The sequence below is a fragment of the Oncorhynchus mykiss genome, chromosome 9, assembly GCF_057628025.1.
Source record: "Oncorhynchus mykiss isolate SJ-2025 chromosome 9, ASM5762802v1, whole genome shotgun sequence".
In the NCBI taxonomy this organism is placed as follows: domain Eukaryota; kingdom Metazoa; phylum Chordata; class Actinopteri; order Salmoniformes; family Salmonidae; genus Oncorhynchus; species Oncorhynchus mykiss.
In genome coordinates, this window is record NC_143030.1 from 11195704 (window position 1) to 11214592 (window position 18889).

General features: G+C 46.9%; 1 protein-coding gene across 5 annotated transcripts in view; it reads right to left on the reverse strand.

The window, feature by feature from the left end:
- hspa12b (heat shock protein family A (Hsp70) member 12B) overlaps positions 1-18124 on the reverse strand; it is a 41377-nt gene extending 23253 nt beyond the window's left edge. Inside the window, exons 1-8 of one of the 5 annotated variants that reach the window (XM_036987226.2) lie at positions 18082-18124; positions 17594-17948; positions 7214-7286; positions 6520-6608; positions 3840-3964; positions 3428-3614; positions 2821-2925; positions 2328-2444 (exon numbers count right to left, since the gene is read on the reverse strand). In XM_036987226.2, coding sequence (XP_036843121.2) covers positions 2328-2444; positions 2821-2925; positions 3428-3614; positions 3840-3964; positions 6520-6608; positions 7214-7259 — 669 coding nt within the window. In that variant the 5' untranslated portion in view covers positions 7260-7286; positions 17594-17948; positions 18082-18124. Of the gene's footprint in view, positions 1-2327; positions 2445-2820; positions 2926-3051; positions 3266-3427; positions 3615-3839; positions 3965-6519; positions 6609-7213; positions 7287-17593; positions 17949-18081 lie in introns of those variants that run through there. The other 4 variants (XM_090183453.1, XM_090183454.1, XM_090183455.1 and 1 more) reach the window with 4 other exon arrangements.
- Between the last annotated feature and the right edge of the window lie 765 nt (positions 18125-18889).

Here is an 18889-nt window from a genome sequence, read left to right on the forward strand (position 1 = left end):
GGGTTGTCCTGACAGAGCTGGACTGGGAGGAGAGGGGTTGTCCTGACAGAGCTGGACTGAGAGGAGAGGGGTTGTCCTGACAGAGCTGGACTGGGAGGAGAGAGGTTGTCCTGACAGAGCTGGACTGAGAGGAGAGGGGTTGTCCTAACAGAGCTGGACTGAGAGGAGAGAGGTTGTCCTGACAGAGCTGAACTGAGAGAAGAGATATTGTCCTGACAGAGCTGGACTGAGAGGAGAGGGGTTGTCCTGACAGAGCTGAACTGAGAGAAGAGATATTGTCCTGACAGAGCTGGACTGAGAGGAGAGGGGTTGTCCTGACAGAGCTGGACTGAGAGGAGAGGGGTTGTCCTAACAGAGCTGGACTGAGAGGAGAGAGATTGTCCTGACAGAGCTGGACTGAGAGGAGAGGGGTTGTCCTGGCGGGTTGTGAAGCAAGAGGAGGGGAGTGCTGGGGAGAGGAAAGAGTAAAGAGAGGAGAGTGGAGGGAGAGTGGAGGGGAGGGATGGGGGAGTGGTAGGAAAGTAGATGAGTTGAGTAGAGATGTGGGCTTGGGGAGGGTTGAGGCTATAGGGGAGGGTTGAGAGGGTTGAGACTCCAGGAGTGGTTTCCTGTGTTTGTATGCCGGTCTCCCTGATTGTTCAACCCAATGACATCACCATGAGCAGGAAATACACCACCCAGCCATCCAGGATTGGAGCCACACTGGAACATGGAGAAAGCCGAGGGAGGAGGCAGAGGACAGGTTTGGCCCCAGAACAGAGAGAGGTTGAACCCAGAACAGAGAGAGGTTTGGGACCCAGAACAGAGAGAGGTTGAACCCAGAAGAGAGAGGTTTGGGACCCAGAACAGAGAGAGATTGAACCCAGAAGAGAGAGAGGTTGAACCCAGAACAGAGAGAGGTTTGGGACCCAGAACAGAGAGAGGTTTGGGACCCATAACAGAGAGAGGTTTGGGACCCAGAACAGAGAGAGGTTTGGGACCCAGAAGAGAGAGAGGTTTGGGATCCAGAACAGAGAGAGGTTTGGGACCCATAACAGAGAGAGGTTTGGGACCCATAACAGAGAGAGGTTTGGGACCCAGAACAGAGAGAGGTTTGGGACCCAGAACAGAGAGAGGTTTGGGACCCAGAACAGAGAGAGGTTTGGGAACCAGAACAGAGAGAGGTTTGGGAACCAGAACAGAGAGAGGAAGAAATAATCCTGAATTCTGAAGAGAGACTCCACGTCTCACACACATACTGTAGGCGTGAATGTGTGTGAGACTCCCTTGACATGCTGTACAATCCTAATTTAATTTAAGCCCTCTACTGCTCCCACAGTCCTTCAGTCTGCATCATCTCTACCGACCCCACCTCATCCCTCCCTCCCAGCAGTAGGAAGTCTGCATGGCTCGATAGGAATGTAGGGTCCTTATCACAGCACACATCAATGGGAACGGAGAGAGATGAGAGAGAGACCTGTGACGCCATATTAACATTCATCAAGGTGAGAGAGAGTGAGAGAGAGAGAGAGAGAGAGACAGCGAGTGTGTGACTGAGTGAGTGAGTGTGTGAGTGTGTGAGTGAGTGAGTGAGTGAGTGAGTGAGTGAGTGAGTGAGTGAATGAGTGAGTGAGTGAGTGAGTGAGTGTGTGAGTGTGTGAGTGAGTGAGTGAGTGAATGAGTGAGTGAGTGAGTGAGTGAGTGAATGAGTGAGTGAGTGAGTGAGTGAGTGTGTGAGTGAGTGAGTGTGTGAGTGAGTGAGTGAGTGAGTGAGTGTGTGAGTGAGTGAGTGAGTGAGTGTGTGAGTGAGTGAGTGAGTGAGTGAGTGAGTGAGTGAGTGAGTCAGTGAGTGAGTGAGTGAGTGAGTGAGTGAGTGAGTGAGTGAGTGAGTGAGTGAGCGTGTGAGTCAGTGAGTGAGTGAGTGAGTGAGTGAGTGTGTGAGTGAGTGAGTGAGTGTGTGAGTGAGTGAGTGAGTGAGTGAGTGAGTGAGTGAGTGAGTGAGTGAGTGAATGAGTGAGTGAGTGAGTGAGTGAGTGAGTGAGTGAGTGAAAAAACTGAATGTATTCCCTTATTTTACAGTGTTAAAATGTCGATGTAGCCTGAGATTGTCATAGAAAACTAGATATGCATAGAATAGACAGCGTTGTGTTTAAAATAAACTGGTTGGCTCCACTGCCGGTTGTCTACATGTAGGTCTTGGGAACGATGGGATCTCCATACATGCAGTCTTCCTCCAGGGCCAGGTTGTGTGTGTGTGTGTGTGTGTGTGTGTGTGTGTGTGTGTGTGTGTGTGTGTGTGTGTGTGTGTGTGTGTGTGTGTGAGTGTGAGAGAGATATATATATCTCACCAGATAGGCAGCCTCTCTCATGAACTGTTTGGCTGGTTGTCTCCACACAGCAGGAACAGTGATCACCCATCTCACCTCATCTCCCTCCAATAGAGACGAAGACTGGTCCTTCACCTCCTAGAAGACAGACAGACAGACAGACAGACAGAATAATCTGATGTAGTAGTGGAGGTTTAGGATCCTGCATTGGGAGCATCTTAAGGTCGGAACAGTTATTCCTGACCGCCCCGTGACATTCCGACCTCACCACAGGCTCAGCTTTTGGAGGTCTGGAATACTGCCACATTCCACCTCTGCTTTCCTACTCTCCTCCCATACTCTTCTCTTTTCCCCTCCTCCTCCTCCTTCTTCCTTCCATCTCCTCTCCTTTATCTCTCTACTCTCCTCCCACTATATTCACATGCAGAGTTAACTTCTCTCTTCATCTCACTCTTTCTAAACTCTTCTCTGTGTTGTTAATTAGCAATCAGGGGTTAGAGGTCAGGGGTCGTACCTTCAGGGCGTGTACTCTGAAGAACCGGAGAGCGTGAGAGAATACCTCGATGGCCCTCACCTTCCTCCCACTCACCGCTTCCAGCTCCGTCTCCATGGTCAGATCCTGCAGTAAACCAAGACACACTGATGTAAAACTGCTGCAAAACACAACAGGTGAGGTCCTGCAGGAAACCAAGACAATTTGCTGTAAAGCTGCTGCAAAACACAATACACAACATCTGTCTGATACTCTTTAATGCTGTACTCCTTCTCCCCTCTTCTCTTCTCCCTTGATATTTCTACAACCTCTTTTACATCCTTACGCTCATCTCTCTCCTTGTCATTCTTCCCTTCTTGGTTTTCCTCACAATGACCCCCTCCATTCCTCTGTCCCTCCCTTATCTTATCTCTATTTCCCTCCCCCTGAATCTCTCTTTCCCTTCCCCTTATCTCTCCTTGCCTCCCTCCCTCCCCCTCCCCCCTCCCTCCCTTCCTCCATGTATTCCTCTATCTCCCACTCCCTCTATTTCCACCATCCTTTTATCCCTCCCTCCCTCCCTCCCTCCCTCCCTCCCTCCCTCCCTCCCTCCCTCCCTCCCTCCCTCCCTCCCTCCCTCCCATCTTACAGTGGTACTATGTATCTTCATTTTGAACTTGTCGAAGTAGAGCCAGTGTTGAGCCTCTTCAGGATCCAGATCATGATAGTTGTCTCTGGCAGCAAACCCACAACTATGGAACTTCAACTCAGGGGTCAATAACAGGGACGTGGGGCTCTTCTGGTTGGCTACGCCCGGGTCCCCGCCCTCCCAGCGCCTGCAAAGAGTGGATGAGACAGCGGTCAATCAAATGAGGGAGTGAGTTTGGTTGACTTGCAGAAGTGGGATGGTGTAATCTACATGTAGTTCGAGATGCTGTGATGTCATACAGAATTGAGGATATCAACGCACGAATGCACACGCGTACACACACACACACACACACTTGTGTAGCCGCTGGAGGTGGTGACATGTGAGTGTGTGCATGTGTGTGTCCACATACCTCATCATGTGAATAGCCTCTGGGTCTTGTGTGAAGCTGAATGCGTAGCCGCTGGAGGTGGTTCCAAAGTCTATAGCTACCACCACAGTGAACGGATGATCCATCCTCGATCTGGCCTCCGGTCTCTGGAGAGAGAGGGTAGAGAGAGAGACACTGATGAAGTTCTGTGTGTGTGTGGGGGGGGGGGGGGGGGGAGAATAAAGAGGGAGAGAGGAGAGGGAGAATAGAGAGGGAGAGAGGGAGGGAGAGAGTGGAGAGGGGAGGGGAGGGAGAGCGTGGAGAGGGGAGGGAGAGAGGAGAGTAGAGAGGAGAGAGAGAGAGGAGAGGGAGAGAGCAGAGAGAGAGAGGGGAGGGAGAGGGGAGAGAGAAAGGAGAGGGAGAGTGGAGAGAGAGAGGAGAGGGAGAGAGGAGAGAGGAGAGGGGAGAGGGGAGAGGGGAGGGAGAGAGGAGAGGGCGGGTAGAGAGGAGAGAGAGAAAGGGGAGGGAGAGAGGAGAGAGGAGAGGGAGAGGATAGAGAGAAAGGAGAGGGAGAGTGTAGAGAGAGAGAGGAGAGAGAGAGAGAGGAGAGGGAGAGAGGAGAGAGGAGAGAAGTGGGGGGAGAGAGGGGAGAGAGTAGAGAGGAGAGGGAGAGAGAGAGGAGAGGCAGAGAGAGAGAGAGGAGAGGGGAGAGAGAAAGGAGAGGGAGAGTGGAGAGAGAGAGGAGAAGGAGAGAGGGGAGAGGGGAGGGGAGAGGGGAGGGAGAGAGGAGAGGGCGAGTAGAGAGGAGAGAGAAAGGGGAGGGAGAGAGGAGAGGGAGAGAGGAGAGGGAGAGGGGAGAGAGAAAGGAGAGGGAGAGTGGAGAGAGAGAGGAGAGGGGGAGAGGGGAGGGGGAGGGGGAGAGGGGAGGGAGAGAGGAGAGGGTGAGTAGAGAGGAGAGAGAGAAAGGGGAGGGAGAGAGGAGAGGGAGAGGAAAGGAGAGAGGAAGAAAGCGGGGAGAGAGAGGGGAGAGAGTAGAGAGGAGAGGGAGAGAGAGAGGAGAGGGAGGGAGAGAGAGAGGAGAGGGAGAGAGAGAGAGAGGAGAGGGAGAGAGGAGAGAGGAGAGAAAAGCGGGGGAGAGAGAGGGGAGAGAGTAGAGAGGAGAGAGAGAGGAGAGGGAGAGAGGAGAGAGGAGAGAAAAGTGTGGGAGAGAGAGGGGAGAGAGTAGAGAGGAGAGAGAGAGGAGAGGGAGAGAGGAGAGAGGAGAGAAAAGCGGGGGAGAGAGAGGGGAGAGAGTAGAGAGGAGAGGGAGAGAGAGAGGAGAGGGAGAGAGGAGAGAGGAGAGAAAAGCGGGGGAGAGAGAGGGAGAGAGTAGAGAGGAGAGGGAGAGAGAGAGGAGAGAAAAGCGGGGGAGAGAGAGGGGAGAGTGTAGAGAGGAGAGGGAGAGAGAGAGGAGAGGGAGAGAGGAGAGAGGAGAGAAAAGCAGGGGAGAGAGAGTAGAGAGGAGAGGGAGAGAGAGAGGAGAGGGAGAGAGGAGAGAAAAGCGGGGGAGAGAGAGGGGAGAATGTGTGTGAGGTATGCTGGTACTGACAGGACTCAACACTCCTTTCTATCAAAATATGATAACAGCTTAATTGCTTTCCGAGATATTCAGGTTTAATAGCTAAATACTAAACAGAGTAAATAGTTCTCAATGATTTACTTCTGTGATGTTGCCCAAAGTATGTTGATGGAAAGTATCTATGTTGACTTGAGATAGTGTATGTGTTGTTGGACAGGGTGTGTGTTGTTGGACAGGGTATGTGACAGGGTGTGTGTTGTTGGACAGGGTATGTGACAGGGTGTGTGTTGTTGGACAGAGTATGTGTTGTTGGACAGGGTATGTGACAGGGTGTGTGTTGTTGGACAGGGTATGTGACAGGGTGTGTGTTGTTGGACAGGGTGTGTGTTGTTGTTGGACAGGGTGTGTGTTGTTGTTGGACAGGGTATGTGTTGTTGGACAGGGTATGTGCTGTTGGACAGGGTGTGTGTTGTTGGACAGGGTGTGTGCTGTTGGACAGGGTGTGTGTTGTTGTTGGACAGGGTATGTGTTGTTGGACAGGGTGTGTGTTGTTGTTGGACAGGGTATGTGTTGTTGGACAGGGTGTGTGTTGTTGGACAGGGTGTGTGTTGTTGGACAGGGTGTGTGTTGTTGTTGGACAGGGTGTGTGTTGTTGTTGGACAGGGTGTGTGTTGTTGGACAGGGTGTGTGTTGTTGGACAGGGTATGTGACAGGGTGTGTGTTGTTGGACAGGGTATGTGACAGGGTGTGTGTTGTTGGACAGGGTGTGTGTTGTTGTTGGACAGGGTGTGTGTTGTTGTTGGACAGGGTATGTGTTGTTGGACAGGGTATGTGCTGTTGGACAGGGTGTGTGTTGTTGGACAGGGTATGTGCTGAGGGGCTAGGGGGTGAGGGATGTGAGCGGATGATTAAATAGGGTGAGGGGCTAGGGGGTGAGGGATGTGAGCGGATGATTAAATAGGGTGAGGGGCTAGGGGGTGAGGGATGTGAGCGGATGATTAAAGGGTGAGTGGCTAGGGGGTGAGGGATGTGAGCGGATGATTGAAGGGTGAGGGGCTAGGGGGTGAGGGATGTGAGCGGATGATTAAAAAGGGTGAGGGGCTAGGGGGTGAGCATTTGATGTCTAGGGGGTGAGGGAAGAGGGTGAGGAGTGGGAGATCTTACCGGAGAGGCTGAGGGTGTGAGGGGTGCGATGCTGCAGTCATTTCGTCCGACTGAGGGAGAGGAGGGAGCTGATATACGGTTGTTTTCACCTAAGAGAGGGGGAGGGGCAGAGAAATGCTGAGAATTATTTTCATTAGCTACTTTCTGGGTCTGGATGTCTAACAGATCTATACAAAGACAGGCAGACTATTGAGAAAGTCTAAGGGATGTTTCGTCAGACAACTCAAATTAGAGGACCAAACTTGTTTAATGAAGCCTGTCTGTGCACTGGGAATTTCTGTTATCTGTGGAAAACAGTGACATCACATTATCCATACACACACACACTGTCGTGACACATACACGAGTATTCCATCATTTTTCGAACACGGAACATAAATTCCAAGTGCTGTATTCCAGGATACGATTCCAAGGTTCCAGAAGCAATGCTGCTATCCCAGGAACTGTCTGTATGCTATATCGCCATGGTGATTACGGCATCAGAACGTTGAGGTGTAAACACACTAAAGAGTCTTTTTTGTCCACGGAGTGGAATGTCGTGATATTCCCAAAGGGAGCGAGGTGACCTCATTCACACCTCAAACCGGAGAAGGTGACAGATAGGAACACACACACACACACACACACACATGAGGGGCGTTAACCCTATACAGTACATACCATGCCAAGATGCCGTGTGTGTGTGTGTGTTTACCTGGGACCTGTAGGCTGTTCATGTCGGGCTGCAGGATGTCGGCCATGATGAGGGTTGCCACGGCCAGGACAGCCTGGGAGAGGACAAAACACAGAGAGATGCTTCTTTACCTTTATTTAACTAGGCATGTCAGTTAAGAACAAATTATTATTTACAATGGCGGCCTACCGGGTAACATTCGGTTTAACTACCTTGTTTAGGGGTAGAAGGACAGATTCTTACCTTGTCACCTCGGGGATTCGATCTAGCAACCTTTTGGTTACAATTCCAACACTCTAACCACTAGGCTACCTGCCGCTTAAGAGCAATGGGCCAGTAACTGAAAGGTCACTGATTCAAATCCCTGAGCCGACTAGGTGAAAATCTGTCGATGTGCCCTTTAGCGAGGAAATTGGCCCACTCCAGGGTCGCCGTCAGGGCCGCCGTCCCTGGCCATGACCCCACTCTCCTAGGGTGTCCCAGAGTGAGTGGGATATGTCCAAATTTTGTTGGACCAGATACAATACTATTTTACAGTAAACAAATTAACAACAGACTTTCAGCACGCTTAGAGGGAAGGACATTCAACAAGCACAGCACTTACACAAATGATTGATGATTGGCTGAGAGAAATTGATGATAAAAACATTGTGGGAGCTGTTTTGTTAGACTTCAGTTGCGACTTCTGACATTATCGATCGTAGTCTGCTGATGGAAAAACGTATGTGTTATGGCTTTACACCCCCTGCTATATTGTGGATAATGAATTACCTGTCTAACAGAACACAGAGGGTGTTCTTTAATGGAAGAATCAGGAATTCCCCAGGGTAGCTGTCTAAGCCCCCTTATTTTTATCAATCTTTACTAACGACATGCCACTGGCTTTGAGTAATCAACACTATACACGTCAGCTACTACAGCGACTGAAATGACTGCAACCCTTAACAAAGAGCTGCAGTTAGTTTCAGAATGTGTGGCAAGGAATAAGTTAGTCCTAAATATTTAAAAACTAAAATAATTGTATTTGGGACAAATCATTCACTAAACCCTAAACCTCAACTACATCATGTAACGAATCATGTGGAAAGTTGTGGTGACTAAACTGCTTAGAGTAACCCTGGATTGTCAACTGTCCTGGCATATTGATGCAACTTACAATACGGTACAATACAATACAATACAATACAGTACAATACAGTACATTACAGTACAGTACAATACAGCACAATACAATACAGCACAATACAAGACAGCACAATACAATACAGCACAATACAATACAGTACATTACAGTACAGTACAATACAGCACAATATAATACAATACAATACAGTACAGTACAATACAGTACAATACAATACAGTACAATACAATACAATACAGTACCATACAATACAGTACAATACAATACAGTACAATACAATGCAGTACAATACAATACAGCACAATACAATACAGTACAATACGGTACCATACAATATAATACAATACAATACAGTACAATACAGTACAGTACAATACAATACAGTACCATACAATACAGTACAATACAGTACCATACAATACAGTATAATACAATACAGTACAATACAATACAATACAGTACAATACAATACAATACAGTACAATACAATACAGTACAATACAATACAGCACAATACAATACAGTACAATACGGTACCATACAATATAATACAATACAGTACAGTACAATACAATACAGTACAATACAATACAATACGATACAATACAGTACAATACAGTACAGCACAACACAATACAATACAGTACAATACAATACAATACAATACAATACAATACAATACAATACGGTACAATACAGCACAACACAATACAATACAATACAGTACAATACAATACAATACGGTACAATACAGTACAATACAGTACAATACGGTACAATACAGTACAATACAATACAATACAGTACAATACAATACAATACAATACAGTACAATACAATACAATACGGTACAATACAGTACAATACAGTACAATACGGTACAATACAGTACAATACAGTACAATACGGTACAATACAATACAATACAATACAGCACAACACAATACAATACAATACAGTACAATACAATACAATACGGTACAATACAGTACAATACAGTACAATACAGTACAATACAATACAATACGGTACAATACAATACAATACAGCACAACACAATACAATACAATACAGTACAATACAATACAATACGGTACAATACAGTACAATACAATACAGCACAACACAATACAGTACAATACGGTACAATACAATACAATACAATACAGCACAACACAATACAATACAATACAGTACAATACAATACAATACGGTACAATACAGTACAATACAGTACAATACAGTACAATACAATACAATACAATACAATACAGTACAATACAATACAATACGGTACAATACGGTACAATACAGTACAATACAATACAATACGGTACAATACAGTACAATACAGTACAATACAATACAGTACAATACAATACAATACAGTACAATACAATACAATACGGTACAATACAGTACAATACAATACAATACGGTACAATACAGTACAATACAATACGGTACAATACGGTACAATACAGTACAATACAATACAATACGGTACAATACAGTACAATACAGTACAATACAATACAATACGGTACAATACAATACAATACGGTACAATACAGTACAATACAATACAATACAATACAGTACAATACAATACAATACGGTACAATACGGTACAATACAGTACAATACAATACAATACGGTACAATACAGTACAATACAATACAATACAATACAGTACAATACAATACAATACGGTACAATACGGTACAATACAATACAATACAGTACAATACGGTACAATACAATACAATACAATACGGTACAATACAATACAATACGGTACAATACAGTACAATACAATACAATACAGTACAATACAATACAATACGGTACAATACGGTACAATACAATACAATACGGTACAATACAGTACAATACAGTACAATACAGTACAATACAATACAATACAATACAGTACAATACAATACAATACGGTACAATACGGTACAATACAGTACAATACAATACAATACGGTACAATACAGTACAATACAGTACAGCACAATACAATACAATACAGCACAATACAATACAATACGGTACAATACAGTACAATACAGTACAATACAATACAATACGGTACAATACAGTACAATACAGTACAATACAGTACAATACAATACAATACAGTACAATACGGTACAATACAGTACAATACAATACAATACGGTACAATACGGTACAATACAATACAATACAATACAATACAATACAATACAGTACAACACAACACCTTTCAATACAATACAGTATGGTACAACACAATACAGTACAACACAATACAGTACAATACAATACAGTACAACACAATACAGTACAATACAATACATAGACAAAATGAATGGTCTCTCCCATCAGTGGGTGCTCTGGTCAGTGGGTGCTCTGGTCAGTGGGTGCTCTGGTCAGTGGGTGCTCTGGTCAGTGGGTGCTCTGGTCAGTGGGTGCGGTCTCCCCATCCGGGCCCAAACTGATTTTCCAAGGGCGGGATGGACCAAGCATGTATCTATGTGTTTATTCCAACCCTCATTAATTCCAACCTTCAGACAGCCACAGATCAACCCATCTTTACCAGTAAATCATCATCCTACCATTTCCTTCTGCAATTACATCCCTCCATTCTACCATGGTGTCTCACTAGGCACTTGAACCTCCCCATCTCCCCGTAAACTGGACAATAGAATTCCAGTAGTGGAGAGGGTAGAAAGTTTTAAGTTCCTCGGCGTACACATCACGGACAAACTGAAATGGTCCACCCACACAGACAGCGTTGTGAAGAAGGCGCAGCAGCGCCTCTTCAACCTCAGGAGGCTGAAGAAATTCGGCTTGTCACCAAAAGCACTCACAAACTTTTACAGATGCACAATCGAGAGCATCCTGTCGGGCTGTATCACCGCCTGGTATGACAGCTGCTCCGCCCACAACCGTAAGGCTCTCCAGAGGGTCGTGAGGTCTGCACAACGCATCACCGGGGGCAAACTACCTGCCCTCCAGGACACCTACACCACCCGATGTCACAGGAAGGCCATAAAGATCATCAAGGACAACAACCACCCGAGCCACTGCCTGTTCACCCCGCTATCATCCAGAAGGCGAGGTCAGTACAGGTGCATCAAAGCTGGGACCGAGAGACTGAAAAACAGCTTCTATCTCAAGGCCATCAGACTGTTAAACAGCCACCACTAACATTGAGTGGCTGCTGCCATACATGTAAAAAATGTATCACTAGCCACTTTAAACAATGCCACTTAATATAATGTTTACATACCCTACATTACTCATCTCATATGTATATGTTTAATACTGTACTCTATATCATCTACTGCATCTTTATGTAATACATGTATCACTAGCCACTTTAAACTATGCCACTTTGTTTACATTCCCTACATTACTCATCTCATATGTACATACTCTACTCGATACCATCTACTGCATCTTGCCTATGCCGTTCTGTACCATCACTCATTCATATCTTTATGTACATATTCTTCATCCCTTTACACTTGTGTGTATATGATAGCTGTTGTGAAATTGTTAGGTTAGATTACTCGTTGGTTATTACTGCATTGTCGGAACTAGAAGCACAAGCATTTCGATACACTCGCATTAACATCTGCTAACCATGTGTATGTGTGACAAATACAATTTTATTTTATTTGATTTAGAATGAACCTTTCTGGTTGATAACATCGACATGTCATCCCTCTCTTTTCATGTCCGTCCTCTCCTCTACTCCCCCTCTGCCTTCCCTCCTTTCCTTTCCTCTCCTCCCCCTTTGCCTTCCCTCCTCTCCTCTCCTCTCCTCTCCTCTCCTCTCCTCTCCTCTCCTCTCCTCTCCTCTCCTCTCCTCTCCTCTCCTCTCCTCTCCTCCTTCTCTGTCTCGATTTCTCTTCCTGTACTAGAGATGTCCCTGGACAGAAGTAAACACAGACAGACCAGCTTCAACAACTGTCCAGGAAAAGCATCATTAACACAGGAAAAGACTCCACGTGTGTGTGTGTGTGAGAGATGCAACAACAAATTCAATCCCTTATAGACAACTTCCTGGACAAAACATTTCACTATAATAGTGAAGGTGTAAACTTGGCAGTAGAAAACCTAAATGGTATATTTGACCTCTCAGCTTTCCTATCAAATCTAAAAGAATTCAAACAGAAAACCGAAGAAAGAAATTGAGAAACTTTAGGTGTGTGTGTGTGTTTAGGTATGTGTGTGTGTTTAGGTGTGGGTGTGGGTGTGTGTTTAGGTATGTGTGTGTGTTTAGGTGTGGGTGTGTGTTTAGGTGTGGGTGTGTGTTTAGGTGTGGGTGTGTGTTTAGGTGTGGGTGTGTGTTTAGGTGTGGGTGTGGGTGTGTGTTTAGGTGTGGGTGTGTGTTTAGGTGTGGGTGTGTGTTTAGGTGTGTGTGTGTGTTTAGGTGTGGGTGTGTGTGTGTGTTTAGGTGTGGGTGTGTGTGTGTGTTTAGGTGTGGGTGTGTGTTTAGGTGTGTGTGTGTGTTTAGGTGTGGGTGTGTGTTTAGGTGTGGGTGTGTGTTTAGGTGTGTGTGTGTGTTTAGGTGTGGGTGTGTGTTTAGGTGTGGGTGTGTGTTTAGGTGTGGGTGTGTGTGTGTGTTTAGGTGTGGGTATGTGTGTGTGTTTAGGTGTGGGTGTGTGTTTAGGTGTGGGTGTGTGTTTAGGTGTGTGTGTGTGTTTAGGTGTGGGTGTGTGTGTGTGTTTAGGTGTGGGTGTGTGCAGCATTAAAGTTCTCTTCCCATGTTCCCATTTAATGATAAAGCCAGAGAGAGAAAAAAACAACATTCTTCACCCCTCCTCCTCTCTTTTCCCCTCCCCCTCTGTTCACCCCTCCTCCTCTCTTTGCCCCTCACCCTCTCTTCACCCCTCCTCCTCTCTTTGCCACTCCCCTCCTCTCTTTGCCCCTCCCCCTCTCTTCACCCCTCCTCCTCTCTTTGCCCCTCCCCCTCTCTTCACCCCTCCTCGGGCCGATTGGATAAGACACTAGGCCACTTTTTGGCCCCATTAACACTACGCACACAGCTGTAGCCCGTGGGTTGTCGTGGTTATGATATGGCCTGTGGGTTGTCGTGGTTATGATATGGCCCGTGGGTTGCCGTGGTTATGATATGGCCCGTGGGTTGTCGTGGTTATGATATGGCCCGTGGGTTGTTGTGGTTATGGTACACACACAGCTGTGGCCCGTGGGTTGTCGTGGTTATGATATGGCCCGTGGGTTGTTGTGGTTACGGTACACACACAGCTGTGGCCCGTGGGTTGTCGTGGTTATGATATGGCCCGTGGGTTGCCGTGGTTATGGTACACACACAGCTGTGGCCCGTGGGTTGTTGTGGTTATGGTACACACACAGCTGTGGCCCGTGGGTTGTCGTGGTTATGATATGGCCCGTGGGTTGCCGTGGTTATGGTACACACACAGCTGTGGCCCGTGAGTTGTCGTGGTTATGATATGGCCCGTGGGTTGCCGTGGTTATGGTACACACACAGCTGTGGCCCGTGGGTTGTAGTTGTTATGGTACACACACAGAACACTTCAGCTCACAAAGGAGCGATGACATCATCACGGACTGAGCTTCCTGAGGAAGAAGAGAAATCCCTCCCCACCCCTTGTAACTCACGCAAGCAGTAAAATCAGATTTAAAAAACAGAAAAAAATACACCTTATTGAACAGCGAGGACTGTGAAGAGACACACACACACACACACACACACACACAAGTACAAACACACATAACATACACACTATACACACACCTACACCTGGATTGTGGGTTGTGGAAGAGTAGTGGCTGGAGGGCACACACTTAATGTATTGTTAAATCTGTTGTAAATTTATTTTAATGTTTAAAAATGGTATTACAATGTATACTACTGCCTTAATCTTTGCTGGACCCCAGGATGAGTAACTGCTGCCTTGACAGGAACTAATGGGGACCCCCATCCCCCGCCCTTCAAACCACACCTCCTATCCCCTCCCCCCATCCCCCGCCCTTCAAACCACACCTCCTATCCCCTCCCCCATCCCCCGCCCTTCAAACCACACCTCCTATCACCTCCCCCCATCCCCCGCCCTTCAAACCACACCTCCTATCCCCTCCCCCATCCCCCGCCCTTCAAACCACACCTCCTATCACCTCCCCCCATCCCCCGCCCTTCAAACCACACCTCCTATCCCCTCCCCCCATCCCCCGCCCTTCAAACCACACCTCCTATCCCCTCCCCCATCCCCCGCCCTTCAAACCACACCTCCTATCACCTCCCCCCATCCCCCGCCCTTCAAACCACACCTCCTATCCCCTCCCCCATCCCCCGCCCTTCAAACCACACCTCCTATCCCCTCCCCCATCCCCCGCCCTTCAAACCACACCTCCTATCCCCTCCCCCCATCCCCCGCCCTTCAAACCACACCTCCTATCCCCTCCCCCTCCCCTCCCCCGCCCTTCAAACCACACCTCCTATCCCCTCCCCCCATCCCCCGCCCTTCAAACCACACCTCCTATCCCCTCCCCCTCCCCATCCTCCGCCCTTCAAACCACACCTCCTATCCCCTCCCCCTCCCCTCCCCCGCCCTTCAAACCACACCTCCTATCCCCTCCCCATCCCCTGCCCTTCAAACCACACCTCCTATCCCCCCCCTCCCCCTCCCCCTCCCCTCCACACTGGGGACGTCCAATAAAAATTAAGTGATATAGATCGACCGTTCCAGACTCCTGACCCCTGACCTTTAACCTTTGACCCCAGACAGGTGTAGCTCAGATAAAAGGAGTGACCCCCTGACCAACTCTGCACCAAAATTCCACCTCCTCACTGAAATACAGACCTGTTGTCCTATCCCTGTCTTCCACTGTTAACCATAGACCTGTTGTCCTGTCTTCTACTGTTAACCATAGACCTGTTGTCCTATCCCTGTCTTCCACTGTTAACCATAGACCTGTTGTCCTGTCTTCTACTGTTAACCATAGACCTGTTGTCCTATCCCTGTCTTCTACTGTTAACCATAGACCTGTTGTCCTATCCCTGTCTTCCACTGTTAACCATAGACCTGTTGTCCTATCACTGTCTTCTACTGTTAATCATAGACCTGTTGTCCTATCCCTGTCTTCCACTGTTAACCATAGACCTGTTGTCCTATCCCCGTCTTCTACTGTTAACCATAGACCTGTTGTCCTATCCCTGTCTTCCACTGTTAACCATAGACCTGTTGTCCTATCACTGTCTTCCACTGTTAACCATAGACCTGTTGTCCTATCCCCGTCTTCTACTGTTAACCATAGACCTGTTGTCCTATCCCTGTCTTCTACTGTTAACCATAGACCTGTTGTCCTGTCTTCCACTGTTAACCATAGACCTGTTGTCCTATCCCTGTCTTCCACTGTTAACCATAGACCTGTTGTCCTGTCTTCCACTGTTAACCATAGACCTGTTGTCCTATCCCTGTCTTCCACTGTTAACCATAGACCTGTTGTCCTATCCCTGTCTTCCACTGTTAACCATAGACCTGTTGTCCTATCCCTGTCTTCCACTGTTAACCATAGACCTGTTGTCCTATCCCTGTCTTCTACTGTTAACCATAGACCTGTTGTCCTATCACTGTCTTCCACTGTTAACCATAGACCTGTTGTCCTATCCCCGTCTTCCACTGTTAACCATATACCTGTTGTCCTATCCCTGTCTTCTACTGTTAACCATAGACCTGTTGTCCTGTCCCTGTCTTCCACTGTTAACCATAAACCTGTTCTCCTATCCCTGTCTTCTACTGTTAACCATAGACCTGTTGTCCTATCCCTGTCTTCTACTGTTAACCATAGACCTGTTGTCCTATCCCCGTCTTCTACTGTTAACCATAGACCTGTTGTCCTATCCCTGTCTTCCACTGTTAACCATAGACCTGTTGTCCTGTCTTCCACTGTTAACCATAGACCTGTTGTCCTATCCCTGTCTTCCACTGTTAACCATAGACCTGTTGTCCTATCCCTGTCTTCCACTGTTAACCATAGACCTGTTGTCCTATCCCCGTCTTCTACTGTTAACCATAGACCTGTTGTCCTATCCCCGTCTTCTACTGTTAACCATAGACCTGTTGTCCTGTCTTCCACTGTTAACCATAGACCTGTTGTCCTATCCCTGTCTTCCACTGTTAACCATAGACCTGTTGTCCTATCCCCGTCTTCCACTGTTAACCATAGACCTGTTGTCCTATCCCTGTCTTCTACTGTTAACCATAGACCTGTTGTCCTGTCCCTGTCTTCCACTGTTAACCATAGACCTGTTGTCCTACCCCCGTCTTCCACTGTTAACCATAGACCTGTTGTCCTATCCCTGTCTTCTACTGTTAACCATAGACCTGTTGTCCTATCCCTGTCTTCTACTGTTAACCATAGACCTGTTGTCCTATCCCCGTCTTCCACTGTTAACCATAGACCTGTTGTCCTATCCCGTCTTCCACTGTTAACCATAGACCTGTTGTCCTATCCCTGTCTTCTACTGTTAACCATAGACCTGTTGTCCTATCCCCGTCTTCTACTGTTAACCATAGACCTGTTGTCCTATCACTGTCTTCCACTGTTAACCATAGACCTGTTGTCCTGTCTTCCACTGTTAACCATAGACCTGTTGTCCTATCCCTGTCTTCTGCTGTTAACCATAGACCTGTTGTCCTATCCCTGTCTTCTACTGTTAACCATAGACCTGTTGTCCTGTCTTCCACTGTTAACCATAGACCTGTTGTCCTATCCCTGTCTTCCACTGTTAACCATAGACCTGTTGTCCTATCCCCGTCTTCTACTGTTAATCATAGACCTGTTGTCCTATCACTGTCTTCTACTGTTAACCATAGACCTGTTGTCCTATCACTGTCTTCTACTGTTAACCATAGACCTGTTGTCCTGTCCCTGTCTTCTACTGTTAACCATAGACCTGTTGTCCTATCACTGTCTTCTACTGTTAACCATAGACCTGTTGTCCTATCCCCGTCTTCTACTGTTAACCATAGACCTGTTGTCCTATCCCCGTCTTCTACTGTTAACCATAGACCTGTTGTCCTGTCTTCTACTGTTAACCATATGCTGGCTTTTTTTACAGCTTTTTTTTACAGAAGGTAATCCCTTCTCATTCTACAAATGTATCCACACAAAACAACATGCAGAAAACATGACTTACTCAATGCCAGTAAAAAGAGAATTCCCAATTGAAACCCCAGCAGCATATCCTAAAACAAATCCTCAAACTCACCTGTCTTTTCCTGAAACAATGTTCCTGCCCTTGTTCTTCACTGGAGCAGAACTAAGGAGAGACAGAGAGAGGAGAGGATGCTTCTGCTGCAGGGATCAGGAATCACTGGGAATGTTCAACCTCCCAGATGGAACCGAACGTCGGCAGAATTCCAAGAGCAGAATTCCAAAAAAGAACCGACAATAGAAATAGGAGGGTAAAATAGTTCAACAAAGACTTTGGAAAAGTCCAATGGAGCAGAAGGAGGGGGAAACTTTCCTGAAAAAATTATGGAACGATCCCAAATATTCCCAAATCTTTGCCTGGAGCGTTCCTCTGCTGTGTCCGCAGCCCGGCAGTCAGTCTTTCAACTGGCCTGGAATGTCAGAGAAGAAAGAAGTTATACACACACACACACACACACGGATATACACACACACACGGATATACACACACACACGGAAAACAGGGAAAAGGTTTGTACAACATGGGGGATGTGGGGAGTTTACCTCATTTAGAATATGCTCTGTGTGTGTATGGGAGAGAGAGAGAGAGAGAGAGAGAGAGAGAGAGAGAGAGAGAGAGGGCGGGGAAAGAGAGAGAGGGAGAGGGAGTTTGTGTGTGTGTGTGTGTGTGTGTGTGTGTGTGTGTGTGTGTGTGTTTTACCATTCTTGTGGATACCAGAGGTCCCCACAAGAATAGTAAATGAACAAAAATGTGATCAACTGGGGACTTTTTGTTTGTCCCCACAAGGTCACAGGCTCTTTCTAAGGGGGTTGGGTTTAAGGTTAGAATTAGTGTTATAGGGTTAGAATTGCGTTAAGGGTTAGGTTTAGGGTTAGTTTAGGGTTAGTTTAGGTTTAGGGTTAGGAACTAGGGTTAGGTATAGGGTTAGTTTAGGGATAGGAACTAGGGTAAGGTATAGGGTTAGTTTAGGGTTAGGAACTAGGGTTAGGGATAGGGTTAGGTTTAGGGTTAGTTTAGGGATAGGAACCAGGGTTAGGTTTAGGGTTAGGAGTTAGGGTTAGGTTTAGAGTTAGAAACTAGGGTTAGGAACTAGGGTTAGGGTTAGGAGCTAGGATTAGGTTTGGGGTTAGGAACCAGGGTTAGGTTAGGTTTATGGTTAGAGTTAGAGTTAGGTGCTCGGGTTAGGGTTAGGGTTAGGGTTAGGAGCTAGGGTTAGGTTTAGGGTTAGGGTTAGGGTTAGGGTTAGGGTTAGGGTTAGGGAGAGAGTTGGGGTTAGGGTTAGGGTTAGGGACTGTGTGTGTGAGAGAGAGAGAGAGTTGGGGTTAGGGTTAGGGACTGTGTGTGTGAGAG